This window comes from Myotis myotis, unplaced genomic scaffold, assembly GCF_014108235.1.
Source record: "Myotis myotis isolate mMyoMyo1 unplaced genomic scaffold, mMyoMyo1.p scaffold_m19_p_18, whole genome shotgun sequence".
In the NCBI taxonomy this organism is placed as follows: domain Eukaryota; kingdom Metazoa; phylum Chordata; class Mammalia; order Chiroptera; family Vespertilionidae; genus Myotis; species Myotis myotis.
Genome location: NW_023416322.1, coordinates 16,199,232 through 16,218,731, shown reverse-complemented (window position 1 = coordinate 16,218,731; position 19,500 = coordinate 16,199,232). Strand labels below are relative to the sequence as shown.

At 38.4% G+C, this 19,500-nt stretch overlaps 1 protein-coding gene across 3 annotated transcripts in view; it reads right to left on the bottom strand.

Annotated features, from left to right (window-relative positions):
- Window positions 1-4,364: 4,364 nt before the first annotated feature.
- KCNK2 (potassium two pore domain channel subfamily K member 2) overlaps window positions 4,365-19,500 on the bottom strand; it is a 95,144-nt gene continuing 80,008 nt past the window's right edge. For 2 of the 3 annotated variants that reach the window (XM_036344571.1, XM_036344569.1), the window contains exon 7: window positions 4,365-5,721. In XM_036344571.1, coding sequence (XP_036200464.1) covers window positions 5,404-5,721 — 318 coding nt within the window. In that variant the 3' untranslated portion in view covers window positions 4,365-5,403. The remainder of the gene's footprint in view (window positions 5,722-19,500) is intronic. The other variant, XM_036344570.1, reaches the window with a different exon arrangement.

The following is a 19,500-nucleotide window of genomic DNA, read 5'->3' as shown; positions in this document are numbered from 1 at the left end:
GATTCCATTTAATCTAATCATGGGAGCTCTCTAGTGCTTGAATTCAAGTCCATTCAGAAGGAACTGCAGGCAACTTACCTACTTCTCCTCATTCTTTGGTTTCATTTCCTTAGTTTGAACAAATTTTGGGCTAAATTGAAAAAGTTTCACTTTTCACTTTGGCTGCCTAGAAACTAAGAGCCATGGGGGGGTCCCAAAAAATGTATACACAGCTGATAGCTTTAGATTCTATTACATTTTGAAAATGAAATGTATTTTAATGAACACTGCCTTTATAATGTGTATACAATGAAATGTATTTTAATACACACTGCCTTTATAATGTGTATACATTTTTGGGGACACTGTGTGTGTGTGTGTGTGTGTGTGTGTGTGTGTGTGTGTGTGTGTGTGTGTATAATCGATTTTAGAGAGAGAGAAACATCAATGTAAGAGAGAAACATAGATCAATTGCCACCGTACCCAGGGATCGAACCTGCAGTACTTATATATGTGTCCTGACTGGGAATCAAACCAGCCACCTTTTGGTGTACAAAATGATGCTCCAACCAACTGAGCCACTTGGCCAGGGCTGCATTAACGTTTAGAATATTATTATCAACATTGACTGTGAAGACTTCACTTTGTCATTATTAATGTGCAGACTTCTAATGTCAGTAATTCCCACATTCATTTCCCTACAGGGGATTCCTGGCCTGAGTGCATTTGAGTATTCTAATTGCCCATTGAGGGTTTTCACTTGGGTGACTCCATAGGTGTCTTAAATTCAAAGTATCAATCTCCCCTTCAAACTTTCTCCTTTTTTTTCTGTAGCCCATGCCCCTAATGCTAACAAAAGGCCCCAGCATCCATCCAGTGCCCTGGTATGGTTCAGACTGAAATTCCTCTCTCAGGGACCCCACAGGTCCCCTGACTTTCTGCCATGCATCTCAGCTTTCCCCTCGGCACCTATTCCACACTTTTGCCAGAGTGATAAATCTAAAAGCACCAATCCATCCACATTATTCCCTATTTTAAAGTTGGAGATCATTACAGGCCAAGAGCTATACATGATCTTTCAGGCCCACCCATATGCAATGTCATGAGGGAAATTGGTATCATGGGGGAAACTGCCCTTCCCACAGTCGACATGCTGGGATTTTCTGGATGGAGTTGCAGGCTAGAGCTTAGCCACAGGTGCTAGCACTTGGAGGCCTCCTTACTAGGGCCTATTGAGGCACTTTTCTCCTCCCTGACTCAGCAGCTTTCTGCTGCTAGCCCCTCCCCCTTTTCTTTCTGCCTCAGCCTCCTGTCCATAAAAAGGCCAGAGCCTTTTGTTCAGGGCTCCCTGCAGTTAGCAGACTCCATGTGTGCTGCACGTCACTGCCCCACCCATGCCTGCCATCTCCTTGACAGCAGATGTTTATTTGGCTGAGTATATCTAGTGATTGGCACATTAAAGGCTCTTAAAAATACTGACTTAGTAAACCGTTTGTTTGCACATACAATGTAATCATTCAAGAGACTCATACACTTGGCTAATCTGCTTGTATATATCTAGGCCGTGGCAATATTAAAGTCAACTTTCTCAATGCATGTAGAAACCCCGAGTTGGTGCACCTGACTGAGAAACAAGATGGGTTCGTTAGATGTAACTCTGAAATATTTGGGCATGATAAAATTTGAATATGGACCAGACATTACCACTTACAGATGCCTGTTTAAAAAAAATTTTGTTGTTATAAATACTACCCTGAGGATATTTTTCTAGTGATTTTTAGAGGGAGTGGAAGGGAAAGGGAAAGACAGAGAAACATTGATGTGAGAGAAACACATCGATTGGTTGCCTCTCGCACACTCCCCCACCAGGGCTGGGGAACCTGCAAACGAGGTATGTGCCCTTGACCGGAATCGAACTCAGGACCCTTCAGTCAGCAGGCCATCCTCTACCCACTGAGCATACTAGCCGGGCTTATTTAATTTTTTAAATAAAAATACAGAAACAGCCTAAAACAGTCTAATGCCATAATATTTTAAAGTGTAAAGTGTTTTCAAAACAGTATAATACAAATCATCTACATATTACTCAGTATTAATGGGATAGTGTGAAAGGGATACTAGCTACAAAGTCAGGAATCAACTAAATGAAAACCAATGTTTATTCTATGAGTTAATTTCAAAATTATGCCATGTAAGTGACTAACATTCTCTGTTGGATACAATTCAAAATGTGCCTAATAATGGATTTCTTCCCAGACTCTTATAAATTTGTTTTAAGCGTGAAAAAGCTAAATTTTATTTGGCAAGGATAATAAATGTGCATTTTGCTCTTTACTAATAAAAGACATACATTTAGTACTATTGGCAAATTTGTTTTGCAATTAATTTCTAAACAGATTTTCAAGATTAGATTATGCTTGAAAAGCTCTGATAGTATATATTGTGAGCCAAAAGTTGGAAGTAAAAAATAATGAAACCCTTGCTCATAAGGAGTAAGAGTATATAATGACAAACTGCAAGTATGTCTAGTTAAAGAATTGGCTTTGACTTTTTTGGTCAGCTAATAGGAGAAATAATTGCTGTTTGTATCCTATTTACTACTAAGCCAGTAGAAGAGGACAGATAAATGTTTGTGGAACAGAGAAAATTTGGGATATGCATACACAAGAATTCTTCAGATGGTCACAATATTTAAATCCCTGTTTTCATCTTCATTCCTTTGTTCATCAAGTATTTTTTGATCATGTACTATATGTATTTTGCTAGTATCTGGAAATAACTTAGTAAATTAAAACCAATGAATTATATTCTAGTGGGAAAGACAGAAAAAAATCAAATAAGGAGAGTGATGAACATCTAATCGTGACCTAAGGAAAGGAGCAGAGTTTTTTAAAAGAATATTATAAAGGTACCTGAATTTATATCAGGGATGGCTTATCAGAGAAAGTGACACTTGAGCTGGGTTCTGAAGGATAAGTAGGAGTTTAAGTGAAAAAGGCTGAGGAGCAAAAGGAGAACAAGTATTCCATACAAAGCATCAGCATAACCTTGTGATAAATGAGAAATCCAGTGGGACCGCTATACAGAGGCGCTGGAGAGCAATACAAGATGAGTCTGGAAAGGATGGCATAAAGTAGACGAAAGGAAGGCCATGTGAAGGACTTTGTCTTACTCCTAAAAAAATGAAAAACTAATAGTGGACATAAAACTAAAGGGTGTCCGGCCAGTGTTGGCTCAGTGGTTAAGGGTTGACCCATGAACCAAGAGGTCACCAGTTCAATTGCTGGTCAGGGCACATGCCTGGGTTGCAGGCTCTATCCCCACTAGGGGGCATGAAGGAGGCAGCCGATCAATGATTCTCTCTCATCATCAATGTTTCTATCTCTCCCCCCTCCCTTCCTCTCTGAAATCAATAGAAATATTTTTTTAAAGAAGATCCTGCATGTATTTAGTGAGTGTAGTAATACCGCATCAAAAATATAGAAATTTTTGAATAAAGGAGCCACTCAGCATAGAAAGCAACGTCCTGCAGTTCTACTTAGTCAGAATCAGATCTCAATTCTCAGCAGCAAGCAGGAGACTCAGAAAATGCTGACTTTAATTACAAACTTTATTTGTCAATACAATTCACAGTTTATACATGGTGCAGTCCACCATATGAACTTTCAGAACAGTTACTGAGGAAATGGGTGTAGCTTTCTTTCTCAAAGAGCCTGACCTTCTAAAATTTCAGTTAGAATTTAAGTTTATAAAAGTACCTTTAACAAATTAACTGAATATTTACATTTTGTAGCTTAAATTTAAATTTTGGAAAATAAGCATCTATTAAGATTTTTTTAAAGATCCTGGGTTTATTATTAAGACTCTAATATGAATGCCAGTTATTTAGATATGCCCCCCACAATAGTAAAAGAAATGTTTTGCAATTATATTTAGGGAAATCATTTTCTTTCTGCATTTTCAAAAATTATATATACAATGTACAGCAGATCTAAGTATGAAAATAAAAGAAAGAGTAGCAATCTATTGGGTGCCTTTACCGAATTTCTTCCGAATTTTGGAAACATCCAAAAAGTTACAGGCTATGAAATGAAACTAAAAGGATTACTGGCCTTTCCTATCTAAACAAAAAGCTCTCAAGATTTAAATTGTGCTATAACAGCCTTTTCTCTAATGTCAGAGATGAATTATGCCTGCAATCTGCATTTTCCTTGTGCAAAATCACAGTGATCCCAGTTTCAACTTCAGTCACCACTCCAGAGATACACCCAGGGGAGGCCAGGCCTGTGCCCAGCCCTGCCGGCTGCTTCGCCTCCCCTTGTCTGGCAAATGTCACCCAATGAGAGAAATCATACAAGCTTTTCATACACCAAAAAGCAAATCGATACTGGCAGTATAATGTTTATTAGCAAGTGCTCATAACACATTGTTTTGCTCTCTTCATCAAAATAGTAATTCACATCAATTGTCTTAAATTGCCTCCAATAATATCCGTTTTTAACAGTTTTCTTCTGTCAGATCACATATATAGATATATATTTTTCTTCTTCCACCTTTAAAAATGCAGTTATTAATAAATGATAAATTCCAAATACTGCCAGGAAAAAAGAGACTGGGAACAGCCAAATTTACTGGCCTGGTAATCATTACACTGTGTATATGTACCACTGGTACCTGAGACAAATAAATACTCAGAGGGGCCATCTGTGCACCTCTTTTGCTGCAGTGCCTTTTACGCTAGGGTTTCTGAGTGTTGCTTCAATATCCATCTAATTTGGCATCTAGTCCTTCTTCGGGCATCACCACTTCAGTCATTTTACACGCTGTTTCCAGCAAGGAATGGCATTCAAATGGGAGTCGTGGGGTAAAGGACTGCAGGTGAGCCTAGGGGTGGGGCGGGGAAGGAGAAACCACATATTAACTAGAGAGGTTCTGTTTCTTCATAAGATAAGGCACTGACAGAAAATTTCTTAGGTAAAAGGCTGCATAAGAATTTCTTGCCATTTACAAAAAGAAACGTTGTCATCCACACATGGTCCGTATCTAGGCTCAGTTAGGTAGACCCTGAAAAGTTAAGGACTCATCCCTCGAAGCTACATTATGACCAGAAACAATTATAATTCATTCTGAAGCCTTATGGCACATTAGGAAAAAGGGAGAAAAACAGTCTGGGCACAGAAAGGCATCAGACATTGCTTGTTTTATTCCACTGGTCAAAGAAAATAGACCGTACAAGCATCATCAAAAAGATAGTGCTGGCTCGGAATTCCAAATTCTCTTGATGGTAGATGACCGTGATGGGTGTATCTATTTTCCCCCTTTTGGAGTTCATGCACAATTTTTAAAAATGCTACCAGCAACAGTCTTAAAGAGCATATAGAAGTCCTCACCTATGGCTATGCCTAAGGCTCTTCAAAGAGAGGGCTATTTAATGTTTTCAATAACGGCAATTTCCTCCCCTGCACAGTGTGGCGTCAGTCCGTTCAAATAGATGCTTTCAGTTTTCAATAAGGGAGGCAAGGCATCCCTCTCGGTGGCTAGGTGGTTCACGGACAGGGTCCTCCTACAAGGGGTCAGCTCCTGGGGGTGGTTCCCAGCCAGTTCTGCAGAGAGCTTCCGCTTAATGGAAGTGGCGCGCTGGAACTTGTCATATATCTCCACACTCAGCCGCCTCCTGGTTTCCTTGAACTCAGCCGTGACATTGGCTGTCCACTCGGCAGCATGGGCTCGGAACTCTCCCACCTGGAGCATAGAGGCAGAGACAAGACAAAGAGACACCAACATGAGGGTGAACAGTTCGTGTGCTTTATCTTCTGGCCGTTGGATCTGGAGGGAGGGTTGTTAAACAAAAGACTAGCCTGTTGTAATGCTGGAGGTCTGAGAAATGATGTTATAAGACAAGATGTGCTGACCAAAGTTTCATTTTATATAGTACGGCTCTAAAAAGGAATCTACTAGTATGAATATAAACTCTTTCAATGAAATTGTGCATGAATCCTGTCGTTGAAACTTCAGATAATGTAACAAAAACAATCTCTAACCTTTTAAAACTTCGGGAGTTTTATTTTTCTAATCTGTAATTCAGGAAGTACTTGGATGTAGAATAGGCAGTAGCAGCAGCAGGGCAGAATAAAAGCTTGGGTGTGAACCCAGGTGACCTGGCTGATTCTGAGAGCACGAAAGCTGTTTACTCGGGATACAAATTCAGGTTTTAGAGACCAGAAGTGGTGTGTGCAAAAGCTTCATATCCACCTCATACTGCTCATCTATGACATGTCTACTTCCTAAATAAGCAATAAAATATCTTATTTTTGTCTTCAGGGGAAGCGAGACTTGGCAGGGCCATTTTAGAGAAAGAGCAAGTCCAGGGAACCGTTCCTCCGTGAATGCTTGTGGAGTTGGTGAGGGTGCTCAGCCTGTCTGAGCTTGTTCCCTCAGCTGTAGAGCAGCATCGTCACGGTGCACACCTACCAGGATGCTGGGCTAATGGGCTTCACCCCTTGTAAGAGCCTGTGGAGTCATCACTGTGCACTTCTCTTTCAAGGGGTAAAGAAAAAACATTGTCCTGCTGGTCGGTGTGGCTAGTTGGTTGGAGCATATTCCCGGTCAGGGCACATACCTAGGTTGCGGTTCAATCCCCAGATGGGAGGCAACTGATTGATGTTTCTCTGACCTCTTTCTCTCTCTTCAGTAAAACATATCCTAGGGTGAGGATTAAAAAAAGAAAAATTTCCAAGGCCTAAGCTTGTGCACAACGTTTCCTCACAACTCTGTAAAATTGTCTGCACTCTTGTGACTTAAAAAGAACAGTGCCTAACCTCCTGGAAATTTTATAATCCTTTTCGTAGCCAACTAGACTTCAACAATCTAGACTACCTTCTGCAGGGACCTCCTATTGTGGAACAACCCTCCCGTCCTTCTGTTGCTGGCATCTCTGCCTTCAGCTTAAGGAGCCCCACAGAACTCATTTTCTAAGTGACATGGGCTCTTCGTTCCTTGGTGAGCACATAACTATAGCTCCGTTTTCTTTGTGTTGTTTTAGCCTCTGATGATTTTTGTCTTAAGCTTTGATATAGCTGCTGGCTTCTGCTATGGTCCGAATGTTAGTGTATGCTCCGATGGGAGGGCGGGGCCCTGCTGAATGGGATGAGTGCCCTTATAAAGGAGGCTCCGGAGAGCTCCCTAGCTCCTTCCACCTGGTGAGGACACAGCGAGGAGGCTCTGGCTATCAACTGGATCATGCTGGTGCTCTGATGCTGGACTTCCTGCCTCCAGAACTGTGAGAAATAAATGTTTGTTGTTTATAAGCTTACCCAGTCTGTGCTATTTTGCCATAGCAGCCTAGTCAAACTAAGCTGGTTTCTAAATATTTATTTACTGAAGATTTGAATTTTAAGGGAATATTCATGTGCCCTGACCAGAATGGCTCAGTTGGTTGGGTGTCATTCTGGACACCAACAGGTTGCAGGTTCAATTCCCAATTAGGGAGCACATGCAGGGGTTGCAGACTCGATCCTCCATAGGGGGCATACAGGAGGCAGCTGATCCATGTTTTGCTCTCACATGGATGTTTCTCTTTCTCCCTTTCCCTTCCTCTCTAAAAATCAAACATATTTTTAAAGAGGGGATATCCAGGTACATATATTTCAACATGATGTGTACATGCACTTGGGTAATCATAGATGTGTGTGTACACAAAAATGAAATGGAAACTGTTCAAATATCCTTAGAAGCTGGCACACAGCAGATCAGCTCTTCCTCATCTATCCATAATCACATATACACACACATTTGATGATACACTTTATTTTAAAGAGGTCTTTTATTTTCTACTTGTATTCTCTTAACAAGAAATAATTGCTTGTTGTCTGCATCTGGTTCTAAAAAGCAAAGCTGGAAAAATGAGAACTTCATGGCACACATAATTGGAAAGATCAAGGGAGCATGCAAAGAAAGAGGTGTTAAATTTATAGCAATTTAGCCTGAAGATTCTCACTGCTCCTGTAAGGGACCCTGTCCCACTGTACTTTGGCATAGAAGAGATTATTGAATGTTTTTTCCTACTTTTCAGGGACTCTGGTTAGAAAACCATAGGCAGTATCAATCAGTATTAAGAAACACTGAATCACTCCATACCCACTTATAAATACCCCCCAAACATTTGTATTGTTTTCTTGTTTACCTTGCTGTCTGCTTAGATTACCAGTTTTTGAGTCCAGAGTCTAGAGCAGTGGTTCTCAACCTTCTGGCCCTTTAAATACAGTCCCTCATGTTGTAACCCAACCATAAAATTATTTTCATTGCTACTTCATAACTGTAATGTTGCTACTGTTATGAATCGTAATGTAAATATCTGATATGCAGGATGGTCTTATGCGACCCCTGTGAAAGGGTCGTTTGACCGCCAAAGGGGTTGCGACCCACAGGTTGAGAACCGCTGGTCTGGAGCATAAGCAATGATGTGTCTGGTACTGAGAAGGCCCTTGGTAGAAAATTGTTGAATTGCACTGAATAAATAAATGCTGTCTATAGAATTTTAAAATAATACCTTTGCTATAAAAAGTTAAGTGATTCAGTTGTTTCTCTACCATAGCAGCCTGGTCAAACTAATTATTAAAGATTTATAATTGTAAATTGTGCTCAAATACCAAAAGAAAACCTGATTGATGTGGTCTTGAACAAAAGTTATCTTTGAACATGTTATTAAATTTTCCTAGTTTACTCAATAAGCAGACAGTCCTGACAGTGTGAAATTTGAAGTTTATAATTAATAATTAATGAAAAATTTTAAATCCCAACTAACCTTTATTAGCACCTTACCAATGATTTTTAAAAAAGGAATTAACCTGTTTTATTTGAAAATTCAGGATTTTCTCAATGTAAAAAGAACAAATGCTAATTATGACTATTATTTGCATTTTCTATGAACAGCTTTTCCTAATAGTAAGGTTAATATAATAAAGGGAACAGAAAAGAATATAAATTTTTGTTTAAATAGGACTCTGGCCCAGCCAGCATGGCTCAGTGGTTGAGCATCGACCTATGAATCAAGAGGTCACAGTTCAATTCCTGGTCAGGGCAGATGCCAGGGTGTCGGGCTCAATCCCCAGTGTGGGGTGTGCAGGAGGCAGCTAATCAATGATTCCCTGTCATCGTTGATGTTTCTGTCTTTCCCTCCTCCCTTCCTCTCTGAAATCAAAATATATATAAATAAATAAAATAGAGTGTGAAAAGTATAAGAACCAGCTACTATATTCAGTTTCCACCCACAAACAAGTGGTAAACCAAAAATAATCTCTGGCCTGGAAGACATCCATCTGAGTAAGCCCCTACATCAGGGCTTAAGTCCTGGGCACTATTAGACCGAAAATTAGGTCTACTGCATTGGTTTTATGTGGTTACCAGCCTTTTACCTCCATGTTCTGAAAGGCCACTGACATTCCCTGGCTCTGCCTCCCTTTTTTTTTGTTCATGGTCTCCTATCTTTTTACCTTAAATATACTTTGCTTATCCAGAATTCAAATGTGCATCTATTTATTTGAAGGTTTTCTATCTCCTCTAACTAGAATTTAAGTTTTATGTGTATCCTCAGCAACTGGAATACACCTTGTATGAAGCAGACTCATAAAATCTGTGAAATGCATAAACACATCACTGAAAATGCATGTTCTCTGTAATCTCACACCTCAATGAAAAATTAGCAACAGTGTTGGCACAATTGGTTTTCTTCTTCGTATACTAACCTTTCTTCCTCTTCAATTTTATTGTCATTATTTTTTCAAAAGTAGTCTTATAATAAACACATTGTTTTGCAAATGCTCTACTCCAACCAATTTTAGTCTTTTCCCCGTTAGTACCCATTATTCTACCTCAGAGTTGATGTCAGCGGCCTAGCATTGCACAGGATGATGGCTATAGCATGCTACTATTGGTGAACTTTTTGGTGGTTTCTGTTGTTGACATTGGGGTGTATTTATTTTTGCTATTGGTAATAAAACTTCAGTGGATATTCTTGCACCCATATCTTTGCTAACGTGTCCACGTATTACTAGAAGTAGAAATGCTGGTTCAAAAGACAGGAATATTTTCAGATTTTGAGTACACTGACATTTCTATCTAACTGTCACTGTTTTCTAACTCAGTGTTTGTAGTAGCCCCAATATTTCCTCCTTCTCTCCATGCTGATGCTTCCCACCCCTTAGTCACCTAGTAGTTGTCTCGGTTATCAGATTGACTGTTGTGATATAACAGTGCCTGTGTTCAAGTAGCCCTTATTTTACTACTAATGGTCCCAAAGGACATGAGTAGTTTAAACTTATCACAGGTATGTATATGTAGGAAAAAACTGTACATATAGGGCTCAGTCCTATCTGTGGTTCAGGCATCCACTGGGGGGTTTAAAACATATCCCTCAGGGACGAGGGAGGAGTGCTGTATTTGGTTAACACTTGAAAGAGCTTCAACTTTTCTTTAAAAAAAAATATTCTATTTTTATGCAGATCTCATCATTGTCTTTGATGTGAGCAGAATAACGTGGATAGAGTCTTTTCCCCAAGGGACATTGTCAAGAGAATCTGAAACAAAACTGAACATTTAGGATTTCATGGCTACTAAGTAATTTTCTTCACCAGAAATAAAACTAAGGAGGTTTATCTCATCTTTGACCAATGCTGTTTCCTGTACCTTTGTCAGTGGGATTTTAATTTACTTTTCTCAGATGCTTATATACCTTAATGACTTGAAGTTAAATATTAAAAGCAAGCGGGATAAATATCCCATGTTCATGGATTGGAAGAATCAACATAGTTAAAATGTCCATTTCACTCAAAACAATATACAGATTTAATGCAATCCCTAACAAAATCTCAATGTCATTTTTTAAAGAAATAGAATGAGAACTCATCAGATTTGTATGGAACCACAAAAGATTCAGAATAGCCAAAGCAATCCTGAAAGAAAAAAAAAAATGAAGCTGGAGGCATCATGCTATCTCAACTCAAAATATACTACAGAGCTGTGATAAGCAAAACATCATGGTATTGGCAGAGAAACAGATACACAGGTCAATGCAACAGAATAGTGGGCCCAGCTATAAAACCACACATATACGGACAGATAATTTTTGACAAAGGAGCCAGAAATGCACATTGGAGTCAAGATAGTCTCTTCAATAAATGGTGTTGGGAAAACTGAATTGCAGTTTGTCCCCACATACAAAAATTCAAATTAAATCAAAGACCAAAACATGAGATCCGAAACTATTAAGTCACATAGAAGAAAAAAAAAAGGTACCAAACTTATAGACCTGGGTGAGAGAGAACATTTTATGGGCTTGACCCCAAAGGCAAAGGAAGTAAAGGCAAAAATAAATGAATAGGACTATATCAAACTGAAGAGCTTCTGCAAAAGAAATGGACAACAAAACAAAAAGGCAGTCAAACAGATGGGAGATAATATTTGTGAACAGTAGCTCTGACAAAGGTTTAATTTCCAAAATATATTAAGAACTCATAAAACTCAACACCAAACAAATAATCCAATCAAAAAGTGGGCAGAGGACCTGAAAATACACCTCTCCCAAGAAGACATATAGCCAATAGATACATGAAAAGATGTTCAACCTCACTGGCAATTAGGGAAATGCAAATTAAAACTACAATGAGATACTACCTTATACCAGTTAGAGTGGCCATTATTAACAAGACAAGCAATGCAATAACAAGCATTGGAGAGGTTGTGGGGGAAAAGGAAACCCTCATTTACCCCTGGTGGCAATGTAGACTGATACAACCACTATGGAGAGGAGTCTGACAATTCCTCAAAAAAATTAAAAATAGAGCTACCATATGACCCAACAACCCCACTCCTGGGTATATACCCAGAAAACTCGAGATCATTTATACACACAGATATATGCACCCCTATGTTCATTGCAGCATTATTCACAGTGGCCAAGACACGGAAACAGCCAAAGTGCCCTGTAATAGAGGCCTGGATAAAGAAGACGTGGTACATATACACAATGGCGTACTACACGGCCCTAAGAAAGGATGAAATAGCGTCATTTACAACAACATCGATGGACCTGGAGAACATTATGCAAAGTGAAATAAGACAGAAAAGCTAAGAACTATATGATTTCACTCAGATGTGGAATATGAAACACAAACAGCGGTGTGATGTTGCCAGAGGGAGGGGATGAGGGGATACAGGGGTCCTCAAAGAGGTGACAGGAGATTTGACTTTGGGTGGTGGACACACAGTGCAATATAGAGATTTGTAACTTAGTAATCCACACATGCAACCTATATGTTCATGTTAACTAATGTCACCCCAATAAAATTTCAAAAAATTTTAAAAAATAAAAGCAAGTGATGAGTTGGAAACATTAAATCTGTACAAGTAATTTGAAGCCTACTTTGCATTCTACTTTCAGAGGTTGACTAGACTATAATTCTTGATAATTATCATTAATTCATTTTCTGAAGTATTGGCATTTCATTGTATTGTTGAACTGTGCTGTTAAAAAGAACAATTCAAACTATTCTCTTTACCGACCAGGTTAATAAAAAAACCCACTAAAATAATTACTAAGTGCCACATTATCCTGACAGAACAGTACATGATGTTTTCCTCTGGTATTCTGGAAAGTATATGTAATATTCATAAGGTCTTAATCTAAACTGCTTTTTTTAGTTAGCAATTTCTATACTTCTTAATGCCACACACAGTAACATAACTATTTAAAGATTAAGCACAATAGTTTTAATAAAAACAATACTATTAATACCATGATTTTAAATAATATCTTTTAAAATTTGAAAGTATTATGCACCATGTGGATACACAGTATGAGGCAAGGCTGCAAAATCAAACATCCACTTGTTGTAAATGCAACGTCTTAATTTTTGTCACTGTAGTAACACACTGTCATTGTGTCACTGAACATCCTTGAAATTCTCCCCACTGGTCTGGTATTGGAATTACTTTAACAATCCATTTTATGGAGCTCAGCGAACTTATACAGCAGCTTATTGTATTGTAAAGATGGGAATATTAAAATTCATGAAACAATATAAAATAATTTATATACTTTTTATGAAATTCCATGTACGCTTATGTAATTGAGTTATAGTAACTATTTGCTTGTCAGCACAATGGAAATTCTATGATTAGGGGTGGAGTTGAGGGGGTAATCATCTGTTGTTTCAGTTCTTAAATGTGTATAGCTATGAAAAATATATCACATCAAAAAGCTGAATTAAGGGGTGTGTTGACACCTTAAAACATTCTGCACAAAATATATTCATTATATATTGAATAAAATCCAAACGTTTAATGATATTTCCAAACTTACTCAGGAAACCTAGATTTAATAGTTCACCTATAACAAAAGGGCATTTTATGTTCACTGCAGGAATACATGACCTTAGCACTTAAAAAATGATTTTCTTTCCTCTCTCATTTTCCTTCCTAAACAAGTCAGCCCCACGACAGGGGGTAAGCAGAACAAGGGAGGCAGGGCTGTAGTGCCAGAGTGGACTGTCAGAGCTAGACCCGCACAGGGGCCTCCATACAGGGCATGGCAGCCCCGCCCCCCAAGAGAGGCCCAGCATATAGTGCTGAGGACCAAATGGGGGGAAGGGCATCCCTGCAGGGTAGGGGTGGTGGCAGAAGTGGCAGTTCAAGCCTGGCTACATACAAGGAGACTGAATATATATATATATATAATGAGAATAATATCAGTTACTGTAAGAGAAAGGAATTACAAATATAAAAATGCAGAAAACTAGAAGGGAATTGGAATTAGATACCAGTATGATCTCAAGGTTTTCAAGGTATGTAGATATAAATGTAGATGGAAATATTTATGTGCATGAATATAAAATATATTCCTTAGCTCTGTCTACTTGGAGTACCAGGGAGAAGTGACAACCCATTAGCAACAAGAGCCCATATCTTCATTTCTAAATACCACCATCCACTAAAAGAAACCATAATTCCTTGTAGAAACAAATAATTCCAGGGCTGGGGCAGAGAAATTGCTTGAATTGTTTCAGTTGAACCCAAAACATCATCTTGTGTCAAAAAGTAACAAATTGCCCCCCAAATTATGGGATATACCAAAAGACAGCTTGAAGGTCTCTCACTGGCGAAGCCTAGGGCAACTTGAAGATCAAAATAAATGATTATAACAGATTATAACCCATAGTTTTACAGCCAAAATCCATGAGTCTGTACTGATGAAATTAACTAAATAATAAAGTGAGAGTTCAATGAGGAAAGAATAACCATAAAATCATTAAGTACATCCCCACAAAGTATGCATTAATTTTACAGAGTATCTATACAGTGAATAAAATTAACTGCTTTTTCTTTTGAACTATTCACCCGGATTTTATCAAAGTATTTAAATCACGCATATTTATGCATAAAAATTGAGTTCAATAGGTAAACTGAAGGTGATTGTTTTCAAATTTAAAGCCATTAAGTCCAGTTTGTAATCATGAAATGTAAGCACACTGGAAATTCCATTGCAAGCAGGTGCCAGATATGTATTCTTTTATTCTATGAAAGTCAGAGGAAAAAGTCATTTTGGCACCTAAGGCTAAACCAGTCTCTGAGCAGGTGCACTCCCAGCAGTGGTGTCAGGACAAGCTACAGATGAGCAGCTGGGGAGTTCTGGAGTGTGAAGAAGAAGATGAGACATGCCTATAAGGATGTGAGAAAAGAACAAGTCTTCACTTTGTTGTTCTTTGTTGCCGTTATTTTCAGAGGTTCATGCATTGAGCTCTGGAAATGTGCTCTATCAGTTTAAAAATATCTTTATCATACTTAAACTTTGCAAATGGAATGTGGGAGAAAATATTCAATATGGTCTAAGCAGATCCAGGAAAATTAGACTTCCAACTTTGTTTTCAAAGGGGAAATTGCTTCCAGAGGTTTCTCTCAGAGTTAACTCTCCCATGTAGAATTGCACGGTTGTAGGTGGTCACCATATACAGAAAGCGTCTGAAATAATTGACAATCCACGTATAGCTGTTCACTTTGAAAAAGATGAAATGCAGGAAGGAGCAATAGCAATATAAGGGACAAAGACGTTCTCCAAGTACTGCTACAGATTGGGAAAGGAGTAAGTAATGTCAGTCTCCACATTTACTTCACTGCCTTTGCAATTAGCCTTTTACCCATCTCCTCTCTAACTCTTGGAAATGATATCAGTTAAGGACGATGAAATTCTGGGAGGAAAAACACAATCTACAGCACTAGCACATGAGCAGCAGCTTTGTTTTAAAAGATTACTGCCAGAGACTCTTAGTCTGTATTCTGTAATACAGACTATAATCTGTATTATATTCGTCTATAGCTGTGCTGCCTACTGCAGCGGCCACGGTCACACTGGCTATTAGGGACTTCAAGCGTGGCCAGTCTGATTTGAGATTTTTTTTTAAAGTGTAAAATATATTCCAGATATGGAAATTTTATTACAAAAGCAATGTAAAATATCTCAATTATAAATTTTATAGTATTCAAAATAATAGTTTAGATAGATGGGATAAAGTAAAATGCATTACTAAAATTAATTTCACCTGTTTCAGAACTTTTTTAATGGGGCTAATAAGAAAAGTTACAGACGTGGCTTGCACATTTGTGTTTTGCATTATATTTCTATTAGTTTGGTCCATAAAATGCCCTTCCATTGTACCATCTTTATTTTTATTTTTTAATCCTTACCTGAGGATATGTTTTTATTGATTTTTTTTTTATAGAGAGTAATGAGAAACATTGATCTGTTGCCTCCCATACATGATCTGACTGGAGATCAAACATATAACCTAGGAATGTGCCCTGACCGGAATCGAACCTGCAACTTTTTGGTGTATAGGATGATGCTCTAACCAATTAAGCCACCCAGCCAGGGCGTTTTTGCCATTTTTAAATTGAACCACACAGAATTATGCTTTTATGAATGTCTAATAAAAGCAACCACCAACTTACACCATACACAAAAATAAACTCAAAATGGATAAAGGACTTAAACGTAAGACAGGAAGCCATAAAAATCTTAGAAGAATCCATAGGCAGCAAAATATGATGCATATGTCATAGCAATATCTTTACCGATACAGATCCTAGGACAATGGAAATTAAGGAGAAAATAAATAAATGGGACTACATCAAAATAAAAAGCTGCATAGCAAAAGAAACCATCGACAAAACAAGAGAGGCCACTGCATGGGAGAACGTATTTGCCAATAATATATCCAATAAGGGGTTAATCTCCAAAATTTATAGGGAACTCATACAACTTAACAAAAGGAAGATAAACAATCCAATAAAAAAAAAAAAATGGGCATGGCCCTAACTGGTTTGGCTCAGTGGATAGAGCGTCGGCCTGGGAACTGAAGGGTATGTACCTTGGTTGCAGGCACATCCCCAGTAGGAGGTGTTCAGGAGGCAGCTGATGGATGTTTCTCTCTCATTCATGTTTCTAACTCTATCCCTCTCCCTTCCTCTTTAAAAAATCAATAAAATATATATTTTTAAAAAAATGGGCAAAAGACCTAAATAGACAATTTTCTAAAGTGGACATACAGAAGAGACATGAAAACATGCTCAAAGTCATTAATCATCTGAGAGAAGCAAATCAAAACGACAATGAGGTCCCATCTCACACCTGTCAGAATGGCTATCATCAACAAACAACAAGTGCTGGCGAGGATGTGAAGAAAAGGAACCCTTGTGCACTGCTGGTGTGGAAAACAGTATGGTGTTTCCTCAAAAAATTAAAAATGGAACTCCAATTTGACCCAGTCATCCCACTTCTAGGACTATATCCCAAGAAATCAGAAACACCAATCAAAAGGATATATGCACTCCTATGTTCATAGTAGCACAATTTACAATAGCTAAGATATGGAAACAGCCTAAGTGCCCATCAGCAGATGACTGGATTTAAGCAACTGATATACCTATACAATGGAATACTATGATGCTGTAAAGAAAAGATTCTTACAATTCGCAACAGCATGGATGGACCCAGAGAGCAGTATGCTAAGTTAAATAAGCCAGTCTGAAAAAGATAAATATCACATGATCTCACTCATTTTTGGAATATTATGAACACTATAAACTGATGAACAAAAATAGACCTAGAGACACAGAAGCATTGAACAGACCGTCCAACCTCAGAGAGGGTGGGGGTGGTTTAAGAGATAAAACAAAGACGTTGTATGCATGCATATAAGCATAACCAATGGGCACAGACAGTAGGGGGGTGAGGGCATGTGCTGGGAAATGGGAGTGGTCCAGGAGAGGTCAATAGGGAAAAAAGGAGACATATGTAATACTTTAAATAATAAAGAATTTAAATTATTTAAAAAAGAATAAAAGCATTATTGGAAAACAATGCGAAACCAAAAATCCCCCCCCCACACTTGATTCAACAAGTCAAAGAAGCAGAGAGGGTTCAATAATGCAATGTGTTCACTGCACACGAAGCAAGTGCTCAGGGCCACCTCTGCCAGACCCAGGAGAGCACTGCCAATTAGTTCTACAGAAACAGGACTTGCTCTGTCTTACACTCATGCCATTGAATTTCCATGAACTTGCCCAAACTCTAATGAGGCTGCCTAAGAAACAGGAAGACAAGACAGGAAATAAAAGAAGGAACGGTGGAAATACCAAGAAAGTGACAGCAAGGCAGGCTAGCTCAGCCTGGTGTCCTACAGGGGGATCAGACATGCCCTGAACCTGTCTCCCCAGCTGTGTCCAACTGATGGCTTACAGGTTTAGAATTTAGGGAAAAACAACTCCTCTAAGTGAAAGGATAAGACATAGGAGGCATCCATTGTGAGAGGAAAGTCAAAGAACTATATTTTAATATTTCTTCAGCAAATGCTTCTGACACTGTGTGGCAAGGCAGCATGACAGCAAACATGCGTCCAGCCCTCGCCTTCGGCATGGGAGCTGCCCAGAGCATCTTCTCAGATGACACAAATAATAAAGAGAGACAGCGAAATGGAACCCCTTCCCTTCCACACTCATCTCCTCAGGCAGGCTGACTTTCACATACAGCCCTTATGATATCACTTTATGCTTCAGAGGCACAATTTGGCCTACTTCTGTCTGTATCCATTTAACAGCTGTATTATAGTGGGTTTCTATTATACCTTGGTCTGGTTATTTTATGAAGCCTGTATTACACCGAGTAATAAAGTGGTAAGGAATATTCAGGAAGGTGAGAAGGCGGGGAGAAGCAATGACAAATTCAAATCCCTCTCCAGGCATCTTTCCAGAGTTACTTATTATTTTTGATATTGACTGCAAACCCAGCTTCATTATCGCTCACATTAAACCAGCGCCCACACTGGGGAGTGAGATGGAACTTTGCCTCAGTTTGATTATAACATCTTCAGGGCTCATCACAAAGCTCTCAAAGGCTGAAACTATTCCCAAGTTCCCCCCACTAGCCTCCTTATCTTCTTTTCCTCCAGAAGTAAAAGTTGGTTGCTTGTACATTTTGAATAATGGAAGGTAGAAAATTCCATGAAGAGAGATAAAAACAGTCAATTAACCAATTCATTTTTCTCTAGTTTAAAAATGTCCTCAAAGTGCTAGACTGTCCAATAGGGGACAAGCCACACATATACCCAGCTACCTGAGAGCTCTAGAAAATACGAGAACCTCATACTATTCATGGATGCCAAATGTGGATAGACAAATGGGATGTATTTTTAATAGTAAACAGGTTCCAAGAGGCAATGATGAGCCATGTACATCTAAAGTTGTTTCTGGCTCCATTGGAAATGTTAAATGAGGGATGCTTGCAAAGACTCACAAATAGACAGTAGGAGAATTAAGTTAAACATAGGACATTTTTCGAATATTAAATTCTAGAACTTTCACGTTTCTTAAGAATTTTTGAAACAACACTTTTGAGTTATGGGCTTTCAAATTATAAAACTTGTAATCAGGAGAGCCTACAGCTTATTTGTCAAGGTAGGGATTCTAGAGGCAACTTCAAAATACGTTTCCAACACTTCCTCTGTTTATGTTAAGGAAGTACTGTTTTATGAGATTCAGCTTTAGCATATTACTATGTAACAGTAACTATCATTTCTAATAATTCCATAGCGATAATGCTTATGAAATTGGGGAAGCTTTTTTGTAAAATTGAATCTGCTTATTTAAAATAAGAGCCCAGCTGGTGTGGCTCTCTCATCATTGGTGTTTCTACCTCTCTCTCCTTTTCCCTTTCTCTCTGAAATCAATAATATATATATATATATTTTAAAGCAGGTTGCTCTATTTTACTTCAACTCTCACCTGATGTTTCTATTTATATAAAACCACTAGCAATTCTTAAGATAAATGCAAATATTATTTCAAATAATATACAGGGTGTCCCAAAAAATGTATATGCACTTTAACAGCTGATAGCTCAATTTTATAAATGAAATGTATTTTAATAGCACTGTCTTTATGTGTATACATTTTTGGGACTCCTATATCTGCAGA